Genomic DNA, 23094 nt, shown 5'->3' with positions numbered 1-23094 from the left:
AAGCTGCTTAACCTTTTCCTGCCCCACAATGTCTTCATCTGTAAAATGGAGACAATAACAAGAAGTACTTTCCACAGAGTTTTCATGAAGATAAAATGAGATAATATTTGTAAAGCACTTTGCCAACCTTAAAGTGCTATATAAATACTAGCTGTTGCTATTGTTGTGGTTATTATATGAACGATAATAGATTGTTGGGGTTTTTTTAAACACAGAAACTTCTCTGAGTACGTACGAGAAAAATCTGATTATTCATATTGGAGCAGTTAAAAGAATTATTCACTATCATGTCGGGCTTTCGCTTTATCTTTTTTTGCACGAGGCAATTGGGGTTAAGTGACTTGCCTAGGGTCACATAGCTAGTAAATGTCAAGGGTCTTGTCTAAGACTAGATTTGAACTCAGGTCTTCCTGACTCCTAGGCCAGTGCACCACCTAGCTGCCCCACTTTATCTTCTTTGTCACCTAACTCTTAAAAATTATTCATTTTATACTTTATGGAATATGAAAACTAGAACAGAACTTAGAAATCATTTAGCCCATTTTATAGATGAAGGTACTGAGGGGGTCAGAAAAGATCAATGATTTGTCCAAGGTCACACAGCTAGTTAGTGGTAGAGCTGGAATTAGAAACCACATCTTCTGACTCCTATACTCAGTGATATGGCTAAGTAAAGACCGAGATACTGGGAAGAAAGTGAAGTTGCTAGTGAAAATGGAGATTAAGTTGATTCAACAGCTACTTCTTTATTTGTCCTGCTCCCATTTTCCCAAACAAGCCATAACTATCTTTTTCTCATTAACAGTTCCAATCAAGGTATTCTACATAATCTACAATTTTTGTTGGATGAAGGCCAATGAAGGTGAAAAAGTATGTATGGTGTGTATGTGGGGAGTGGGGGGTGGGGGTGAAGAGAGCAATAGGGGTTATGAAGGTGAAACAAGGCAAGGCTCAAGCACAAAATAAAATAACTGATGTCAGAATTCTTGAGTTATCTTGGTCACATGCAAATGTTCAAGGATCCTAACATTCCATTTCCTTTAGGGTTTGCCTCAGAAGAAATCGCAGCTAAAAGAAGGAAAACCCACAAGTCTCACAACCTGTTGGGCTGATTCTCAAAGCTCCTGACTACCAGTGTTGCTGTTCTATCACAGCTCTCCCTGGGGCTAGCATTCTAGAGGGAAAATCACAGTACATTAAAAGAATATGAATCTGTTATGTTAGCGCCACAGAAGCTACACCTGCTCCTGGCCCTGTGACCATTACGTACTTCTTCTTACTTCTACTCTACTTTCCTCTATATAAACACCTTGACTTATGCTAAGAACGAATGATGGAGGAAGGAAGAAGCTACATGTGAGGGTAGAAAAGAACTATATTACCTGTAAGATCTATGAGTAGAAGGACTGTTTGAAGAATAGCCAAATTCCATGGTGTAATGTGAACGCTCTGTGGCTGGGGATGGTGGAGGGTTCAAAATCTGAAAAGAAACATGATATAAATAATTAAACAGAATCACTCTAACACAGAAAAGGATAACTGGGTTTCCCCCCCTAATTTCTATCCCCTAAGCATATATTCCACTTCACAAAAGTACCCTTTAAAAACAATCATAAAGGATAACAAAATGTGAATTCTATAGTCAACATATAAATTTCATTTAATATGAAAGAATTTTAACACAGATAATGAGACAAAAACACAATTTGTAAGAGGTCTGTCCAAATGATTCTAAGTTATAACTATTCAGGGCAGAGTTGCTGACATTAGAATAGATACTCAAAAAGGAAAATTTGTGATAATACTTTCCCTTATTTGACCAGTTTCACGGAATGAATGGCTTCCAGCATCCTCAGGACCCTTAACTGATAATTATTTTATTCTATAAGCCTTAGGCACTCAACCTAGTTCTTAGAGAGACTTGTTCATTTTATAGTTAAGTTTAAAAGTCAGACTTATTGGATAGGAAGATAAACTTCTTCCTTATAGTCTCATCTACTTAATTTTAAAACCAGTAATTTTCATCCTAGGAACTGATAAAACCACAAAGACCCTGCTATGATGCATCATCAAAACTGATTAAGATATTGTTACAAAAATGAACAAGATATCTAAATTTGAATGGAAATGTAAAAAAAAAATTGAAAATAAATATTCTTAATTTCATGCAGTTTTCCAGTGTAAGCTTATCTCTCCCCCCCTCCCCATTTGAAGATATATTATTTTAAAGTTGTAGCTCATTTTTCAAGAGAAAGAGTGCTATTACAGAAGCAAAGGAAGAATATAGGAAATACTAAAGAGAACATTTACCCCAGGGAAGTAGGTGCCCTTTGTACTTGAAGAACTACTAGATGATGCTCCAGTGACATGAGCCCTGTCATAAGGTGGTCCACTGCTTCCACCCATGATACTGAGGGAACTAATCATTGATTTGCCACGGGACATTCCTAGAACAAAAAAGGGAAAACAATGCATTAATTAGTTTTCAAACTTCAAAAATCAATAAGATTACTCAATCCTGTAAACCTAATAATGAAAACACACAAAATAATAATATAAACTCTTTCTTCCATACATTTACTCTGACATACCTAAATGGAAAGAGTAGACATGATTCTACAACTGAATTAATTGTATGCTGTTTTAATTTGACAGCTGTCATTAAACCTAAGGGTTTGAGCTAGCTCTATGGGGGGATAGAGTGAGGGAAGGAGAGAGGGAGAAACATCTAAGTTCTTCCCCATAAACAGCCCTGAAAATCTCTTGGGGGTAAAGAGGAATTTCAGCAATATTTTTATTGAAGAGAAAACAATTTTTAGGTATAAAGACAGAGTTGAAAGAAAATGCTTATGCTGGCTGGTAGAAACAGAATTTTCAGAGCCACATAACAGAGGGTAAAGATAAAAGTCTATGTATATTTCTGGCAATACCCCAAATTCTTTAGATGATTTGATAAATAATGATGATGATCACTATTATTACAATTAATGAAACTTCTGAAAATCTGCTTACAGGAATGCCCTCAGAAAGCCTCTGGAGTGGCATTTCTCTTTTTATCATTAAGGAAACTGAGCAGTTACTTGGGAAAGGGAAATTCTAATTCCATATTTAAACATTTCCCTCTACCTCTTTGGTCAGCCTCTGGTATTTCTGGCTGTTCCCGAAGAAAGGAAACCTCATCCCAGTGCTGTCATATCTAGTTAGGGCTCTCTCTTATATCTCCCGATTATTCCAGGTGCAGAAAGACTTCTTAATTGGCTTATTTTCTTGCCCTCTATTTCTTCTCTAGCTTTAGGACCCCTGGGATTCCCTCCAATAGTAAGCCTGTAGTAATTTATTACTTCTTCCCCTTCTCCAACTACATGGACATGCTGACCTCATTTTAAGCAAAGGGAACCACCTACCGGTGGCAAATAAAATAGCAAATAAAAATTGAGAATTATTTTATTACATATTTGTAGTAATTTTCATAAAGCATACCTTGTGTGAAGAACAGGAAAAGGAAAGACAACAACATTTATTTTTTTTAATTCATTGTACACTACTAAGAAACAATATTATAATGGAATTTGATTTTCACCACAGTAGCCCTCCAGTCTAACTCACCTGGAAGAGAACCTGACAGAGAACTAGGATGAGGCACATAACCAAGGGGCACAGATGCTGGTCCATGAACTACATAGTCGTTTGTCATTGTCTCCCCATCTCCCTTCATTCGTGGACAGAACACCCTCTGACAGATAAAGTACATGGCTCCAAACACAAAAATAGTGAGGATCACTCCGATCACTGAGCCGACTGTATTGGTGGCCTGTGGGGTTGGCTCTTCAGTTGGATCTGAAATGGAGAAGACAAGAATTCTCTAAAAAAAAGCAGCATACTACCCAGTCAAGTAAACAAACATTTACTAAGTGCCTACTATGGGCCAGACACTGTACTAAATGCTGGGGAAACAAGGAAAGGCCACAAAACAAAAACAAACCTGGGACCCATTCCTAAGTACCGCACAGTCTAATGCCTTTCTATTAGGCCTATTAGGGGCACGAGTATGCAAACAATTATGTGCAAACAACCTATTCCAGGATAAAATGGAGATAATCTTAGAGGAATGGTATTAAGATTAAACAAGTCTTGGAAGGGATTCTTGTAGAAGGTAGGATTTTAGCTGGGATCTGAAGGAGATGCAGATTGAAAGAAAGAGAATTCCAGACATGGGGGACAACCTTGAAAATTCATGGAATTGGGAGATAGAGTATATGTGAGAGGAACAGCAAGGAAGCCAGTGTCACTAGATTGAAAAATACATGGAGGGTAGGACAGTGGAAGAAAACTGGGAAAGATAAGAAAGAACTGGGCTGTGAAGAACTTTAAAAGCCAAAGAGAGGATTTCATATTTGATTCTGGAAGTAATATGGATTTACTGGAGTTTACTGAACAGGAGAGGTGGTATAGTCAGACCTTTTCTCTAGGAAGATCAATTTGACAGTTGAATAGGGTATGGACTGGAGTGGAGAGAGACTTGAAGCAGAGAGAACAACCAGAAGGCTACTGCAGTAGCTGAAGCATTAGCTGATGAGGTCCTGGATCAGGCAGGTGTCAGAGGAGAGAAGGACATATGTGTGTGTGTGTGTGTGTGTGTGTGTGTGTGTGTGTGTGTGTGTGTACACATGAGAGAGGTAGAACAGAACAGGGAGTGAGAGAGAGGTCAAAGATGACATAGGTTATGATCTTGAGTGACTGGGAGGATGGTATAATAGGAAATAAACAGGAAGGACAATAAAAATAGGAAGAGTTTGAAAAGATTATGAATTCAGTTTTAAACATGTTGAGTTTAAGATGTGTATAGAACATCCAGGTCGAGATATCCAATGCGTAGCTGGAGATTCAAGACCAGAGGTAAACAGAGGCCTCCAGCTAGGTAAGTCTGGGTAGGCAGACCTTAGAATCATTAGTATAGAAATGATAAGTGAATCCACAGAGAGTTGATGTAATCATCAAGTGAAACAGTATAAAAAGAGAAGAGAAGAGAAGAGGGCCTGGGATTAAGCCATGGGGGACAATGAAGAACCAGCAAAGGAGACTGAGGACTGGTAAGGCAGGTATTAAGGGAAAGGGGTTTATATTGGCAAAGAGAAGGACCATCTCTTCATGTGAGACAGATGTGAGCGAAGAAAAGCCTCTGAGGGATGTGAGATAAGGAGGAAGAGGTAAGAGGGAGCTGTTGGGAAATAGTCTCAATTTTTTCAGTGAAATATGAGGCAAATTTCTCAGCTGAGAATACAGGGGTAGGGAAGGCATGGAAGGTTTAAGGAGGGATGAAAAAGTTTGAAAAAGCTATTACAATGAGTTGGATAGTGGAAAGGATTGCCTTGCCCTAATGAGGTTCTAATCAAAATGATGTCAGCACAGTTTTGTGATTTTTCTCTTCCTCCTTCAGCAACACATGAGTAGGAGCAAACTGTGGATGATGGAAATAAACCAAAACGGAAGCTTGGTAGGGCAAGAAGAGAAGTAAGATAAGTCTCAGGGACAGCGTAGAGTTGAATTGGTTCACTAAAGGGTCAAGAAAATGACAGAGAAACTGGAGAAAACAGACAGACTAATGCACTGTTAGTGGAGCTGTGAACTGATTCAGCAATTCTAGCAATGAACTTAGAACTATGCCTCCCAAATTAATAAATTGTACCTACCCTTTGATCCAGCAATACTACTATGATGCTTATACCCCAAAGAGATCAAAGAAAGAGGAAAAGAAACCACAGGTATAAAAAATGTTTATAACAACTCTTTTTATGATGGCTAATAACTGGAAATGGAAGTCTATTAATTGAACAAATTTTAGTATATGAATGTAATAGAATACTACTATGTGCCACAAGAAATGACGAAAAGGACTGTTTTATAGAAACCTGGGAAGACCTATATGAACTGATGCAAAACAAAATAAGTAGAACTAGAAGCTAAATTCTAACAGCAACAACATTATAAAGACAAATGACTTTGAAAGACTTAAGAACTCTAATTAATGCAATGACAAAACCACGATTCAGGAGATCAATAATGATACATCCTGCCCACTTCCTGACAAAGAGGAGATGGATTCATGTTGCAGAATGAGAAATGTATCTTTGGACATGGCCAACATAGTGATCATACTTGCTTAAAAGGTTTTGGTTTTTTTTCTCAATGGGGAGGGTGGCTTTTTGGTTTGAGTGAAAAAAAAAGTTTGTTAATTTAAAAAAATGTAATATGAAATAAAAAAGAATGAACTACAGCATTCTAACAAAAGGCTGAATTACAAAACTCAACGGAAATGACCCCGCCCAGCAGTTGTTTTTTTTCCTTTTCTAAGCATATGCAATAAATGCACACATATATGCACATAAGCATACAGATTCAAAGCATATATGTTCTCTTAATTTAACAAACACTCAAGTTTAATCAGCCATAAGTAAAGCAGGAATGAAATAAAATACTGGGAAGCAAAACTGCTCAGCATATTGAAAAAGTTAAAATACAGAGTATTTATGGATTTGTAAATCTGTAAGATACACAATAATCAGTGGAAGGAGTTTATCTTACCATTAATATATTATTGGGATGGAATATCATGGTAAGAAGAGGAAGAACAAAAAGTATTATATTTTTTAAAAACATTACATGATTCCCCTTCTCCTTTTCCCTCCCCTTTTAATGGTGATTTCAAGGATTATAACCCCACTTACAACAATCTAGCTCATCTGACTTGTCACTGCAGTCCACATTATTATCACATTTCTTGTGCTTTCCAATGCACTGTCCATTGGTACAACGGAACTGATCAATTAAACAAAGCACTAGACAAAATGCAAAAAAATTGTCACAATTATTTAAAACACAATCTGGCAAAAATTCTGAAGCAAGTATTCAGGAAGTACAAAGAAAAAGTAACTATACTGCTAGAAATGACCTGAGAAAAACTCCACAGTATTTTCATAGGTGGAGTGAGAATATACAGGAATAAAAAGAATGAAAATAAATCCATCAGTAATTTCCCATTTTGTTCTTACTCAACTTCTATTTTCAATGCTGTCTATGCTAAAGAGAGCTAGTTTTTTTGGTTCTGTTAAAGAGAGAGGATGAGAAAAGTAAGTGGAATGTTTGCTCTTCTCAAGGAATTGAGCCCCATAAATCTAGAGTATCTTGACCAAAGACTAAGTTTCTTTTCAAATGCAGACTCTAAAATAAACATCCCTCTTTTGCAACCTAGTCCCATTTTTAATTTTTTAATGACAATTACACTGTACAATTAGTACTTCTTATGCCTGATAAATGAAAGAAAATGTCCACAGTACTATATTCAGAAATAATTTAGTACAAGGCACTCGAGAAGCCTATTCTTTATAGCCGAACCAAAATAATTAATTCAAACGAAAAGGATTCCAATTTGTTTTTGGGGGGGTTAGGCAATGGGATTGAGTGACTTGCCCAGGGTCACACAGCTAAAAAGTGTTATGTGTCTGAGGATGGATTTGAACTCAGGTCCTCCTGACTCCAGGGCCAGTGCTCTATCCACTGCGCCACTTAGCTGCCCCGGATTCCAATTTTTTAACCCATGCTTTTGACATACCCTGAAAAGTATTTTACCTTCACAGTTCTTCTCATCTGACTTGTCTTGGCAATTTGCATCTCCATTGCATCGAAGGACACCATCAATGCACTGCCCACTAGCACACTGAAACTGGGACTCTGAGCAGAGAGGACAATTTAGCTCATCACTGTGGTCTTCACATTCAGTGAATCCATCACATCTCCAAGCCACAGGGATGCAGTCAATTTCTCCAGTGAAACATGTAAACTGCTGAGGGGAGCATGTTGGAGGCTCTTCAAATAAACAAAATGAAGGAGAAAGAAAAAAAAAAGAACTTACTATAAGGCACTAGGTACAAAACACATAGCAGCAAATGACTATGATAATCTAGTATTTGATGAATCAAAAGATTCAAGCTTTCGGGGGAAGAACTCACTACTTGAAAAAAAATTGCTGGTAAACCTGGAAAGGAGTTTGGCAGAAACTAGGTATACACAGAGTAATATCTCACACTTTATCAAATAAGTCCAAAACAAATTGGAGTGCATGGAAAATTTACCTACCATATCTAAGGATAAGGGAGGGATTTATGTCCAAACAAGGTGAGGAAAGAGGGAGGGAGGGAGGGAGAAGGGGAGGGGGAAGGTAAGACAGAGAGAGAACAAATATATCATGGGAAGTAAAATGGATACTCATGATTCGATGCAATTTAAAGGGTTTTGTACAAACAAATCCAATGTTACCAGGATCAGAAGGAAAGGAGGAAACTGGGGAAAATTTTTTTTACTGAAAGTTTCTCTGTTAAAAGCCTCATTTCTCCAATATATATATAGAACCGAGTTAAATTTATAAAATTAACAGCCACTCCTTGACTGATAGTCAAAAATCATGAACAGGCAGTTTTCAGAAGAAGAAAACAAAGCAATGAATACCTATAAAAATGCTCTAAATCACTAGTAATTGAAGAAATGCAAATTAAAACTCTCTGGGTTACCACTTCATACCTATCAGATTAGCTTATATAATGGAAAAGGAAAATAACAAATGCTGGAGGGGATGTGGAATCATAGGGACACTAATGCACTGTTAGTTGAGTTGTGAACTATTTCAATGATTCTGGAGAGCAATTTGGAACCATGCTCAAAGGGTTATATACCCTTTGACTCAGCAATACCAAACTAGTTCTATATCCCAAAGAGATCAAAGAAAAAGGAATTGGACCTCTAAGTACAAAAATATTTATAGCAGTTCCTTTTGTGAGGGTAAATAACTGGAAATGGAGGGGATGCCCATGAATTAGGGAAAGGCTGAACAAGCTGTGTTATAGGATTGTGATGGAATACTAATGTGCAATGATAAGCAAGATGATTTCAGAAAAAACTAGGAAGACTTAAATGAACCGATGCAAAGTGACATGAGTAGAAGCAGAAGAACACTGTACACAGTAACAGCAACATTGTGCAATGATCAACTGTGACAGACTTAGCTCTTCTCAGCAATACAACAATCTAAGACAATTCCAAAAGATTCATGATGGAAAATGCTATACAGAGAAAGAACCACAGATCGAATGCAGATCGAAGCATACTACTTTTATTTATTTTGTTTTTTGTTTTTTTTTCTCATGAACATGATTGTACATGTACAACCTGTATCAGATTGCTTCCTATCTTAGGGAAGAGGGAGGGACGAAGAAAAATTTGGGGTTCAAAATCTTATAAAAATGAATGTTGAAAACTATCTTTACATGTAATTACAGAAAAACACTAATAAACGAGAAAAAGATTTCTACAGAGTTAAAAAAATTAAAAATAAGTAACTAATAAATTTGTTTATAAAAAGAAATAAAACTCATTTTTTTAAAGCAAAAAAAAGAATATGAGTAGAAGCAGCAATAAGCATGGCATGTTGATAGGATAATGAGGACACCACACAGACTAGAACAGACGGTAAATGTTACAGAGTAATCTGAAACAAGAATATTTGATAAACAGGATGGGATCAGATTGTGGAGGGCCTTGAACCACTTTTTAAAAAAGCTTTTAACATTAAAAAACAGGAAAATTACAAATGTTGGAGAAGATGTGGGAAAACTGGAACACTAATGCATTGTTGGTGGAGTTGTGAACTGATCCAACCATTCTGGAGAGCAATTTAGAACTATGCCCAAAGGGTTATAAAAATGTGCATATCCCTTGACCCAGCAATCACACTTCTAGATCTGTATCCCAAAGAGATCATGCAAATGGAAAAAGGACCCACATGTACAAAAATATTTATAACAGCTCTTTTTTGTGCTGGCAAAGAATTGGAAATTGAGGGGATGCCCATCAGCTGGCAAATGGATGAACAAGTTGTGGCATACGAATATAACAGAATATTATTGTGCTATAAGAAATGATGAGCAGGCAGACTTCAGAAAAATCTGGAAAAGACTTGAATGAACTGATGCTGCGTGAAGTAAGCAGAACCAGGGGAACATTGTACACAGTAACAGCTACAGTGTGCAACGACTAACTTTGATAGACTCATCTCTTCTTAGCAATGCAAGGATCCAAGACAACTCCAAAAAGACTCATGATAGAAAATGCTGTCCACATCCAGAAAAAGAACTATGGAGTCTAAATGCAGATCAAAGCATATTATTTGCTCTCTCTCTTTTTATTCTTTTTTTGTTTGTTTCTTCTTTCTCATGGTTTCTCCCATTGGTCCTAATTCTTTACAACATGACTACTGTAAAAAAATAGGTTCAATATGAATGTATATGTAGAACCTATGTCAAATTGCATGCCATCTAGAGGTGGGGAGAGGGGGAGAGATGGGGAGAAAATCTGGAACTCAAAATATTATGGAAGTGAATGCTGAAAATTAAAAATGAATAAATACATTTTTAAAAGCCTTTTATTCAAAACTCACTTTGTGCCAGGCACTGACAAATGCTAAGCGTAACAAAATTAAAAAAAAAAAGTTCCTGATTTCATGTAGTTTATATTCTAACAGAGAGACCATCACACGTGCATGTGTGTGTATATATACTATCTTTTACACAAAGTCTTTCCTGATCCTAATTTTAAGTGTTTTTTGTCTCTACCTACCTTACGTTTCACTACTTGTACTGATTTTGTATTAATAAACACAAATATATACAAATAAATGCAAAATAAATACGTATGTGCTTATATATGTGCTTTGGCTCCCCCAGTGGAATATAAGCTCATTGAGAATAGAGACTGTTTCATTTTTTTTTAAGGCAATTGGGGTTAAGTGACTTGCCCAGGGTCACATGGCTAGTAAGTGTCAAGTGTTTGGTCTGAGGCCACATTTGAACTCAGGTCTTCCTGACTTCAAGGCCGGTGCTCTATCCACCGTGCCAACTAGCTGCCTCTGTTTCACTTTCTGTATCTGTCGCTCTATCACCTAGCACACTGCCGGACACATAGTCGATGTTAAAGGAAATGCTTGTTGATTGACTAACAGAAACATATGTACAATATATGCAAAATGAACAGAAGGGAGCTTTGCATGGAAGCACACTAAATAGCTGGGGGGATCTGGAAAGGCTTCAACTAGAAGGCTGCATTTGAGCAGTCTTAAAAGAAACTAGGAATTTCAGGAGGCAGAGGTCAGAGGGGAGGGTATTCCAGGCACAGGGGAAGGCCAAACAAAGAACTGAAAACAAAAGGAGTGTTGTGTATGTGGAACAGAGAGTAGGACAGTAAGGCTGGATTGTAGAGTATGTGGAAGGAAGTAATATGTAAGGAGACTAGAAGGGCAGGAAGGTCTAGATTGTGGAGGAACTTTAAATGGCAAATATCAGAGTTTCTATTTGACCCCAGAGGTGAGAGGGAGCCACCAAAGTTTCCTGAGTAGCGGGACGATATGGTCAGACCAGAACCTGAGGAAAAATCATTTTGGCATCTACATGGCAGATGAATCACACTGGGGCAGAGGCTTGAGGCAGGAAGACTGATGAGAAGACAGTGGTGAAAGAAGATGAAGGTCTGAACTAGTGTTTTTGTGATAATGTAAGTAGCAAAGAGGAGACTATGAAAAAGATGCAGAGACAGAAATCACGACTTCACAACTAATTGGATGGTGTGGTGAATGAAAGTAAGCAGTTGGGGATGACACTAAATTTGTAAACTTAGGTATTACAACAATGGTGGCACCCTCAACAGTAATAGAGAAGCTCAGAAAGGGGAAAGAAGGAAAGGGTAAGTGAGCCACTGAAGATTTTAGACATAAGAATGATGTGAAAAAAGTACTTAAGGAATATTTGTCTGTTTGGAGAGGGAAAGACTAAATCAGAGAGGCTAGCAGGGAGGTTGTTTTAGTAAGGCATATATATTGTAATGAGTTCCTGCATGCAGTAGGGTAATACAAATAGGAAGGAGAGGTGAATTTGACAGATTTATTTGGCTAACATTTATTAAGTGCCTAATATGTGGAATGTAGTGTTATACTAGACAATGGAGTAAATTTTTTTTTTAGTCCTGATCTGTGATTTCATCAATGTAGAGAACTCCCAGCATGAAAACTCCCACTAATGCAGATCAGCATCTCTGACGTATTGTCTTATAATTTATTATAATTATCAGAGGTAGGACTTGAAGCCAAGTCTTCTTGGCTCCATGGCCAGGTGTCTAACTACCATACTTCTCCAGGGGAGATACAAAAATGCCAGATTCCCAAGATAGAGTAAAAAAAAGTCAATATAGACTAAAATACAGTAAAAATCAAAGTGCTATGAGTTTAGATGAGGAAAAAAAATCATTTCTACCTGGAGGTACCATGGAAAACTTCACAGAGCTAGCAGGTGAGCTGGGCTTTGAAGGATAGCTAAATAAGAACGTTAACAGGTGGAAATGGGAACAGGGAACAAACTGGTAGAGAAAGATTTTGGAATGTAATCAAAAAAATTTGTTGCACAACTAGATCAAGGAGATGAATCAAAGATGACCCTAAGGTTTTTTAGCATGTGTGATTAATAAGTATATGGCTACTGAAGGCGAAGTCAAGAGGAAGCTGTTTTAGGTAGGAAAAGAAGATAAGTCTACTATTGGGCTTGAGGTGACAGCAGGATATCTAACCTGAAAGGCAGCTGGAAATAAAAGACTGGAAACATGTAGGTCTTATTATCATTGGTGATGTCATATGAATGAATAAATTCTCTGAGAGACTATAATGAAAAATTCGAAGCACTTAAGAGAATTTTAATCACTATTAGAGAGGCAAAACACTCATCATCTTACAATAAAGGAAACAAACATTTGTGATAAATTACACAAACATTATGGTAGAGAAATCTTTACATTCTAAATGTTTTTAAAAAGATGTACACATCCTTGATTTTATGACCAGAGCATTTGGGTTTTCATTGCTTCTTCAACAATGTTTTATTCTTTGTCAAAGAACATAAACTATTTTTATTTTCCACAACCCATTCTTGCACCTCAGACACTGAAAGGGCTTATATTCCTTTCTTAACCTCCATTAACAGCAGCTATAAATGAAATAATTCTCTACACACGTATGGTTTTGACTTAGTGTTGAGTCACATGTAGAGGCCATTCTTAGGGCAGAAACTCCTACTACCAAGGTAATTGGTGAGGACTGGCCTGGGCTGTGATAGGGTTATGACTTGCTATATTAGTTGTCGCAGGCAATTTGACTTAGGACTTGAATTCAAGTATTTTTCTGATTCTAGTGTTGGTTCCATGTGTGTAGCACACATGCCGGGAAAAGGAAAAAACAAATATAAAGGAAAAGTATAGGAGTCTGGAGGCCTTCTAGTCTAAATCCTTAAAGAAAACTGAGGCCCAACAAGGTTAAGTGACTTGCTCAGTGTTCTAGAAGAAGTGAGCATCTTTGGAATCTAAAGCTAATGGTTCCCCATACCTCCTCCTTCTCTCATGCCATTTTGTATGCTGCTTCTATTCAATCACTTGGTTTGATTACTTACCACTAAATTTATTATTAGAACATGCATCTACATGCAATAGGATGCATCTAACTAGAATATTTAGGCTTATTAATAGTAATAATACACCTCAGAATGCTGTAAGATTTGCACTACAAAACACTTATCTTGATCAAAACCCTGTGACAAAAACTCTGATCTTGATTTATACTCTTCCTAAAGCAGAGCTGTACATAACAGGGACATAATAATGATGTCTAAAGTGTCAGAAGGCACAATTCTGGCTCTAGAGTTAACAATACAAAGACAGTTCCATAGGCAGTATAAACTGATCTCATGTTATACAACATATGTTCCTAGAGAATTGTACGTAAAGCAAATTTTATAAATTAGGCAACATTATGCATGTAACTGAATCACTTAATGAAAAGATTACTGGACCTGGGTTCAAATCCCCACTCTGCTACTTAATACTACCTGTGCAACCTTGGCCAAGTTACTTAAAATTCTCTGAGTCCATTCCTTCATCTATAAAATGGGAATAATAATATTTTCAATAATGTTTTACAGGCTTGTCATGAGGAATATGTTTTGTAAATCTGCAACTATGACATAAGTGTGAGTTACCATCATTATTTGGTAAACCAAGAATTTGGTATTTTCTGCTCTAAATCATTATTGATTAGAGAAATGCAAATCAAAACAACTCTGAGGTACCATATCACACCTATCAGATTAGCCAACATGACAAAACAGGAAAATGATAAATGTTGGAGAGGATGTGGGAAAATTGGAACACTAATACATTGTTGGTGGAGTTCTGAAATGATCCAACCATTTTGGAGAACAATTTGGAACTATGCCCAAAGGGCTACAAAAATGTGCATACCCTTCTAGGGCTATATCCCAAAGAGATCAAACAAATGGGAAAAGGACCCACATGTACAAAAATATTCATAGCAGCTCTTTTTGTGGTGGCAAAGAATTAGAAATTGAGAGGATGCCCATCAATTGGGGAATAGCTGAGCAAGTTGTGGTATATGAATGTAATGGAATACTACTGTGCTATAAGAAATGATGAACAGGCTGACTTCAGAAAAACCTGGAAAGATTTATATGGTCTGGTGCTGAGTGAAGTGAGCAGAACCAAGAAGACTTTGTACACAATAACAGCCACGTCATGCAATGACTAAGATTGTTAAACTGAGCCCTTCTCAACATTACGAGGATGTAAGACATCTCTAGAGGCCTCAGGATGGAAAATGCTGTCTACATCCAAAGAAAGAACTATGGAAGTCAAATCGCTATCACTTATTTTGACCTTCTGTTGAGTTTTGTTTCCTCTTTCTGATGGTTCCTTCTATTGGTTTTAATTTTTACTTACAACTTCACTAATGTGAAAATATGTTTAATGGGTATGTAAATGTAAAGCCTATATCAGATTGTGTTTTGTCTTGCAGGGGGAGAGGGAGAAAAATTTTCAACTCAAAAGCATGGAAGTGATTGTTGATAAACCAAAATAAATTAATAAAATTTAAAAATTAAAATTTAAAAAATTAAAAAAAAGAAATTAGTATCCTTCAGTTCTGTATTCTTTCTTTTTAACCATTCAGAAATGAAGATAAATCATTTTTCTCAAACTGAAGAAAATGTATAAATTTTGTCACTTGTATAAAAAGAATCATTTGCTTTTGTTTTGTTTTAAAATATTATCTTGTTTTCAATTCAAGTGTGCAGTTTTCTAACTATCTTTGTGGAAAGAATATAGCAGGAGAAGAGAAGAAAGTTTTTTTTTTATTGTCTGAAATAGAAAATAAACAAACTTGCATAAGGCTTCTAAAACTGGTGTTGCCTAAAGACATGTAATTACTATAACTAAGTGATTCAGTTCACTCATATTCTATTACCTTAAATGAGAATTATGGAGTAGTCTGGGAGCTTCTTGGTTATGAACAAAAAAACAAATAAATCTCCTTTAAAGTTTGCTCAATAAACCTGTGTTATATCCTTAAAAAAAGAATTTGGTATTTTCTTAAAGGTAAACACATTTGTTCCTACTGTTCCAGAAAGAACAATTTAGCAAAAATTTTTATTTTTATTTTAGCAGAAATTTAACCAACTCACTACCATCTATTCATATTACTTTGATAATTAAGGAAGAACTGTAAAACATTTTAATGCCTTAATCTTTGTCTTTGAGATGGAAAAAATAAAACAAAACACAAAGGAAAGGGCAAAAACCACCCCCCAAAAAACCAAAAACACCGTAGGCAAACTCTCGATGCAGAGAAATACAGCCAGAGAATTTCACAAGCCTAAATTTGCCAGGAGAATCATCAAGCTTTCTACAAGTCTGTTTCTTCAAACAGCCTGAAGTTTATGGAAAGAAATGACAACAGGCTCCCTCCCTTTTGTTTTATATTGAAGTAGATTCTGAAAACTTTAGCTTCCTTAAGAATTCTTATTACATGCACAAGAAATGCATAAATGTCTGATCATCTTACATTTTGTTGCTCAAAACTCTTCAGTGGTTTCTTTTAGCCTGCCTAGTAAACAAAGTCCATTTTTTTTTTTTGCCTGGCATTCAAGACCCTCCACAACCCGATGTGATTATATCTTTTCAGCCTTGTCTCCTGCTGAATACTCATTTGTTTGTGCTTCTCCCAGAGCCTACCAAAGTTCTGTGCACATAGCAGGCATATAATAAATGCTTGCTGAAACTGAATTTTAATTTGATATCCACATTTAGAAATATCATTAGAAGGAATAATAGTAATTAACAATTATATAACACTTCATGGGATTACAAAGTATTTTTATACATTGTATCCTTTATTTTTTATAACAATCTGTGAGTTAAGCGTTATAAAAATTATAAACATTGTAAGGATGAAAAATAAATACAGATATTTAAGAAGATAAGTAACATGACTGGGGTCGCCAAGTGAGTAAGACATAAGTCTGGACTCAAACTTAAGACCTCACAGCTCAAATAATGATAATTAATGTCTACATCACTTTATGATTTACAGAGTATTTATACTTAAGTTTATTAAGTATCCACTATAGCATTTAGGATACAAAGAAAAATGAAACGGTTCCTGCCCTCTACTTAAGGAGGGGAGGTAGGCAGAGAGAATATACAACATGTAGACAGATAAATATACAAGGTAATTTAAAAAAACGAAACCCAAAGTATGTACTATAATTTGGGGGAAGGGGAGAAGGAAAGGTTTTTGAAAGGAAGAGGTAAGGCACCTAAGTTGAGCCCAGAACAAAGCTAGGGATACTAGAAGTGAGGTAAAGAAGAAGCGTATTCTTGGAATAGGAGAACAATCTATGTGAAGACACACTGAGAGAAAAATAGAACGCCAAGGCTAGGAACAGCTAGTAGCTAGTTTAGACAAAATAAAGAGTGCATATATATAAAATAAATCTGGAAAGGTAGGTTTTAACTAGATTAGGTGCGGAGAAAGAGGGACGTTTTGCTCCACACTAACGAATTTGTATTTTATTCCAAAGGCAATAGAAAATCAATAAAGATTTTTAAACAATGAAACAACATGATTAGACCTGTGACTTAGGATAATTATTTTGGCAGCTATGAAATGGAGACATCAGAAGGGGAAATAGGAAGACCATTAGGAAGCTATCTGAATAATCTAGGTTAGATGTTCTTCACTATATTATGTTACCTTTACTTAAAGAATTTAGCACAGAGATGATCTTTAGTTGCAAAAATAAGAGGACTTTCAATTACAGAAAGTTAACCACACTGAAGATTGCTCAAGAGCCTCAACTCTTTGGGTTTTTTTCCCCCTTCTGTGTCAGTCCCAGAACCAATACCTTCTATGTACTTACACACCAGTTTTTTTGGGGGGTAATTTTTTCTAACGTCTATGCTAAGGCACCAAATCTATGAGTGAACAATAATACCATATATGAGTTCTTCAGAAAAATTCTATTTTCTTTTAAGCCAAAGTTGCCCCGTGTAACCTATCCAGAAACGAAGTTTCTTTTATTACTGCTTATTTCTGTCAGAATTCAAAGGTGAAAGCCTTAAACTTGCAGCTTCTATGAGGCATATGAGGATTACCATTGATGAACCATATACAGTGTAACTCTCTCATTTTTATTTCAGTAAAATTTAAAGTAAATCACAACATTATCTAGTAGATCTTTTACTACCTATTATTAATTTCTATTAGGGATCACCAAGACTGCAGCTCTTGTTTTCTCTCCTGATTTTTTCATTTGGGACATAGAAGCTAACAGAAATAATTACCTGTATTAGCTGCTATAAAAAAGCTAAGAAAATGGAAAACTTTTTGTCCTAAAGAATTGTCTAGGTCTGCCTCCCAATAACCATCTTAAAAGAATTTCAAAACAGCAGATTTGTATTTACTACTGAATAATCCTGGTCCTGCCTTCACACAACATATACATTTCAAGTTATGGAAACTATGGCTCCTTTACCTGCTTGTCACATTCTTTGGCCAGAAATGCTTCAAGGGCAGCTAGACGGTGCAGTGGATAGAGCACCGGCCCTGGATTCAGGAGGACCTGAGTTCAAATCCGGCCTCAGACAGATAACACATACGAGCTGTGTGACCCTGGGCAAGTCATTTAACCCCACTGGCTAGCCAAAAGGAAAAAAAAACAACCAAGAAATGCTTCTGCCAGTGAGTGGACTCTCCACTTCCTTGTACTCATGATAAAAGCATCTGATGATGTTTGACAAAAGGGATATTTCTCATCGGAAGTCAAAAGGATGTAACTGCTTAGGGATATAGACAGTTAACTGCTCCTCTATTTTAAGAAGGTCTCTCAGTGGTCAGGTATAAGCAGAGTCATCCAAGAGAAGATAAGAAGAGTCACTGCAGGGACTACATTAAACTCTTCTTGCTAAATTTGTTTCAGGCTTTCTCCATGCTTGAAGGCATACATACTGTAAAAAGGATTTAAGTCAGCTTTGGGGGGAATAACTCTCTATAGCTGCAGCTCCAGTAGAGGTGGGAAAGACAGCGCAGGCTTTCTATAAATGGAATATTTTCTGAGGGTGCCTGGAATGAGGAGGGAAAAAAAATGGAACAAAAATAGGGATTCTCTTTCATTCTCTTCCCTTGCCCCACTCCGAATAATATTCATAACATTGGTTTCAGAAAGAATAATCCTGAACATTGTTTTCCTCATATTTATTTATGGATATCATTTCATCCTTATGCTTAGAGAGTTGGCAAAAAAAAAAAGATTTTTTTTCTGGTAGTTAACTTTCTATTTTTCAAGACTAGCCCTAGAAACATGAAATTATATTTCAGACCTCTGCATTTGAAGCATTTACCTGTAACTACGCATGAAATTACCGGGGGGGGGGGGAAACCACTGTTTAATAGGTATTTTAAAAAGATACTGCTGTTTCCAGCCCCTAAAGCCTGTTCTAGCAACACGAAGCCCAAAGCAGGAAGTGTTTTCAGACTCCAGAGACATATCTTACTCTGTGGTCTATGAGAAGCCTGCTTGGATAACCTTCAGATTTAACTGGAACAGTCTTCCTACCTTTGGATATTTTCCTAAATATAACAGTCACTCTACATAACAATGGGCTGAAACTGCTAGAGCTGGAATAATTCATTATTACCTATTATTTTTAAAAAATCACATTCAGAGTCTGATGCTACCTCAATCCCTAGCATTTATTTTCTATCCTAGAAGGAACCCAGAACTATGAAGCTTAGAACTCTTTCACACTGATCATAACTCCAACCTCAGAACATCAATGTATTTGGTACACAAAAGAAGTAGTACGATACAGCGAAGAGAGAAGCTGGTCTTGGTGCCAAGAAGACCTAAATGTAGTCTTGCTTTTGATACGTACTGGTTATATATGAACTTGACCAAATTAGTTAACCTCTTAGCTCTCTAGCCAACTCTCTATAACACTGTAAGGTTCCAGAGAAAGTGACAATCGGCATTGATGACGAGGAATTTCCTAACATGAGAGTTCCCTACACCAATGAAATCACAGGGCCGGCACATTTCCTAACCCTAGGACAATTAGGTTAAGCGTACAATAAACAACTAATTTATGATTGAGTTCACTTCCTAGCCAATCAGGTAGTGAGCATTTACTATTTTCCTTCAGAGTGACTATATTAACCCAAAGACCTACCTCCACAAGACAGTTCATCCTGAAGTAGGACCAGATGCATTGGACAAGAGCACCTTGTTGTACCATCTCCTTTCACAAGACAAATATGTGAACAACCACCATTATCCTGAGAACACGGATGCTGTCCTATAAATTAAAAAGAAAAGTCCACATCTATCAACACAAGTAGATGCAAGAAACTCAGAGTTATCTCCTTAAAAGAAACTTTTGATTTTTCCTTAACTACTAACAAAAATAGATGTACATTATGGTTTTTTTTTAATAGCAAAGATTTCTGTCTAAACTAAGGTACTTGCTCCCTTAACAAATTATATAAACTATAATCTACTGTCAACATAAAAAATGTCTGGCATACATTAGTGTAGCAGTTACTAAAGAATCCATATGCCATGAAGTGTACTAAGTGTTGGGGATACAAAGGCCAAAATAAAACAATCCCTGATTCAGGGAACTTCAATGGGCCCTCCCTCTAAAACAAAACATTCCGCCACAATATGTGTAAGAAGCACTAGAATGTTGGATACCCATAGTTTATTTGTCATCTTTTGAGGAAACTGAGTTTAACTATTGTTCTGATGAGGATGTGAACTGCAAGGGCAGAAGAGAGGGCAGAAAGAGAGAGCTAAAAAAAATTTATTTCCTGAGAGAACTGACTTTAAAACTTGTCTTGTAGGAAAAATGAGTGAAAAGAATGTTTGGGGAGGAAAAACTTAACTTATGTTAGGAGAGAAATGAGAGGTGAGACTGATTAATGAATGAGAAGTCAGCAGTTGTAGTGACAGTCAAAGATGACTTTGGCTGTGATGTTCCTCCCACATGACAAAGTAGATCTCAGACTTTGCTTTGTTAATAAGTAGTGTTAACCAATCACCTTTATGTTTATTTGAGTATGAGACAGAGGTCTGATAGAGAGAAACGAACAACAGCTTATGGAAAAAGAAATTCTCCCATTATTTAAAAAACTGGAGTGGAGACTCAGAGCTTATTTGATTAATGAGACGTACTGCAATTTTAATAATTAATAATGATACCTCAAACTATATTACCAGTTCTTTTTCACAGTAGGTATCTGGTTGCTCAATCTGCCATGGGTCAAATTTTTGCAGATGAACAATAAGTTGTAAAATACTTTAAAACATATATTATTAAATTATGCATATTTAAATACCCAATTGACAGACTGTGTTGTTGTTCAGTCATTCAGTCATACCTGACTCTTTGTGACCCTGTAGACCACAGCACATCAATGCTGTCCATGAGGTTTTCTTGGCAAAGATACTGGAGTAATTTGCCATTTCCTTCTCCAGTGAATTAAGTCAAACAGGTTAAGTGACTTGCCCAAGATCACACAGCTAGTAAATCTCTGAGGCCAGATTTGAACTCAAGTCTCCCTGACTTCAGGCCCAGCTACCTTGCTGCTTCAATTGACAGAATTCACAGGATAAAAAATTTGGAACTGGAAGGGTCTTTATGGGTAGGTCATCACTAGCTCCTTCACTGACTGATGAGGAAACCGAGGCCAAAAGATGCTAAGTAACTGCCCAGGGTCAATCAAGTGACAGTACTAGACTTGGAGTCAGGAAGACTTGAATTCAAATTCTGCCTCTGGTACCACCTTGCTGTGTGACCCCAGGCAAGTCACTCAACCTTTCCCAGCCTCAGTTTTCTCATTTGTAAAATAAGGATAACAGCAGCACCTGCCTCATAGGATTGTTGGGAGGACCAAATAAGATAACATATGCACAGAGCTTTGCAAATATTAAAGAGCTACACAAGTGCTAGTTGTTATTATTATTGTTAGCTCATCTTGTGAATCAATATAGCTAACTGCCAGTAGGGAACTTTCTCTATCAATGGTAATCAGCACTGTCACCACAACTTAGAGTTTTAGAAAGTTACCTGGGGACCTGAGAGATTAAGTACCCTAAGGCCATAGGTGTCCACAGATGGGACTTGACCAGCAAAAGAAAAAGAAGATGGATTCTGGCTAAGAAGAGTTCAATTATTTTAATATCATCAACCACATTTTTTCCCTAAACCTTAGAAGGAAAGTGAATCGATTTTTCTTGGTTTTCCAACATTTGTTATATCCAAAGCCTCAGAATTATACTCAAATGTACCAAACATTTCATTACTACAGCACTTGGTATGTAATTAATCTCCATTTGTAAATTAATGAAGTCACTAGACAGTTTTAAGAAATTAAAGCCTTCTGCTAATTTATTTTATTCTCCAGATCTTTCCTACACTAAGTGCTGTTTTTCCTGTACTTCTAATACACAAGGTGTCTTGCGATACCTTGCTGCCCAACATATACTTATTTTTTCTTCTCTGTTCTCCTTTCCCATTACTGATAATTAAATTGCATGATGATAATCACAATAATCTACTATTAAATAAGAAATAAAAATTTAGAAATTGGTTGGTTCAAGAATGAGATTGAACAGTAAAATACTATATATTCTTTCTGTTCTGGACAAATTGCTTTATTCTCCAATTACAAGAGCAGGCAAAGAGAATTATCAGAGTTGACAACATCTGAAGGTCATTCACCATTTTAATGTGATTTCTCTTTAGCAGGTATGCCTTATCATTAAACTTACAGTCACAGATACTACTTAAGGTATCTTAATAGTACCAGAAAAGCTAATACTTTTGGAGCCAAAGGTAGAAAAAATTATTATATTTTTATATCTTCTCTGCATGCTTCTCTTAGAACAATTTTGAGGAAAAATGTATACAATCGTAGGATGGGAACAAATGCCTTTTATGTTCTTATTTTACTTAAGCTATAACATAACTTTGTATTGAGAGGCAGTGTGTAGTAGTGGAAAGAACGCTGGACTTGAAAGTCAGGAGATGTGGGTTTGAATATTGTCCCTAGATACTCAGTTGTTTATGGGTAAGTCATTTAAATCCCTTCAAGCTTCAGTTTCCTCATCTGTAAAATGAGGATAATAATATTTGCACTATGTACCTCACAGTGTTGTGAATAAAGCATTTTTCATAACTTAAAGTATTATATAAACATAAGTTGTTTTTATATATTCGGTGGGACATAACTTGCCGAGACTTAGCATTCAGGTTTTATCTTCTAATGACACTTGCAATTAAGAATTACTTGAAAAATTGCTCATAATTTTGCAAAAAACTGCAAAAATTAGTGTTTCTCTTTTATGAACAGATGATAGTGTCATAAGAGAATAGGATTTTGGTAGTGGATAGAGAGGTAGCATCACAATCAGGAAGATCTGTGGTTTTCTGTATTGGACTAGGTGAGGGGAAAAACCCACAAAGAGTTTCCATGCATTGAACACACTACAACATTTTCAAATATGGTATGAGCAAATGACTTAATTACTAATTATGCTTAAAAAAACTCCACCAAGGAGACCTGGATACTACTTTAATATAATCTTCAAATGTACTAAATCA

At 36.4% G+C, this 23094-nt stretch overlaps 1 protein-coding gene across 2 annotated transcripts in view; it reads right to left on the bottom strand.

Annotated features, from left to right (window-relative positions):
- LRP6 (LDL receptor related protein 6) overlaps positions 1-23094 on the bottom strand; it is a 126433-nt gene that overhangs the window by 6253 nt on the left and 97086 nt on the right. The window contains exons 17-22 of one of the 2 annotated variants that reach the window (XM_021001525.2): positions 19660-19785; positions 7627-7863; positions 6726-6836; positions 3607-3837; positions 2311-2447; positions 1383-1480 (exon numbers count right to left, since the gene is read on the bottom strand). In XM_021001525.2, the coding sequence (XP_020857184.1) occupies positions 1383-1480; positions 2311-2447; positions 3607-3837; positions 6726-6836; positions 7627-7863; positions 19660-19785 (940 nt within the window). The remainder of the gene's footprint in view (positions 1-1382; positions 1481-2310; positions 2448-3606; positions 3838-6725; positions 6837-7626; positions 7864-19659; positions 19786-23094) is intronic. The other variant, XM_021001526.2, reaches the window with a different exon arrangement.

This window comes from Phascolarctos cinereus, unplaced genomic scaffold (genome assembly GCF_003287225.1).
Source record: "Phascolarctos cinereus isolate Bilbo 61053 unplaced genomic scaffold, phaCin_HiC Scaffold_1;HRSCAF=81, whole genome shotgun sequence".
NCBI lineage: Eukaryota > Metazoa > Chordata > Mammalia > Diprotodontia > Phascolarctidae > Phascolarctos > Phascolarctos cinereus.
This window is presented reverse-complemented; position numbering and strand designations above follow the sequence as displayed.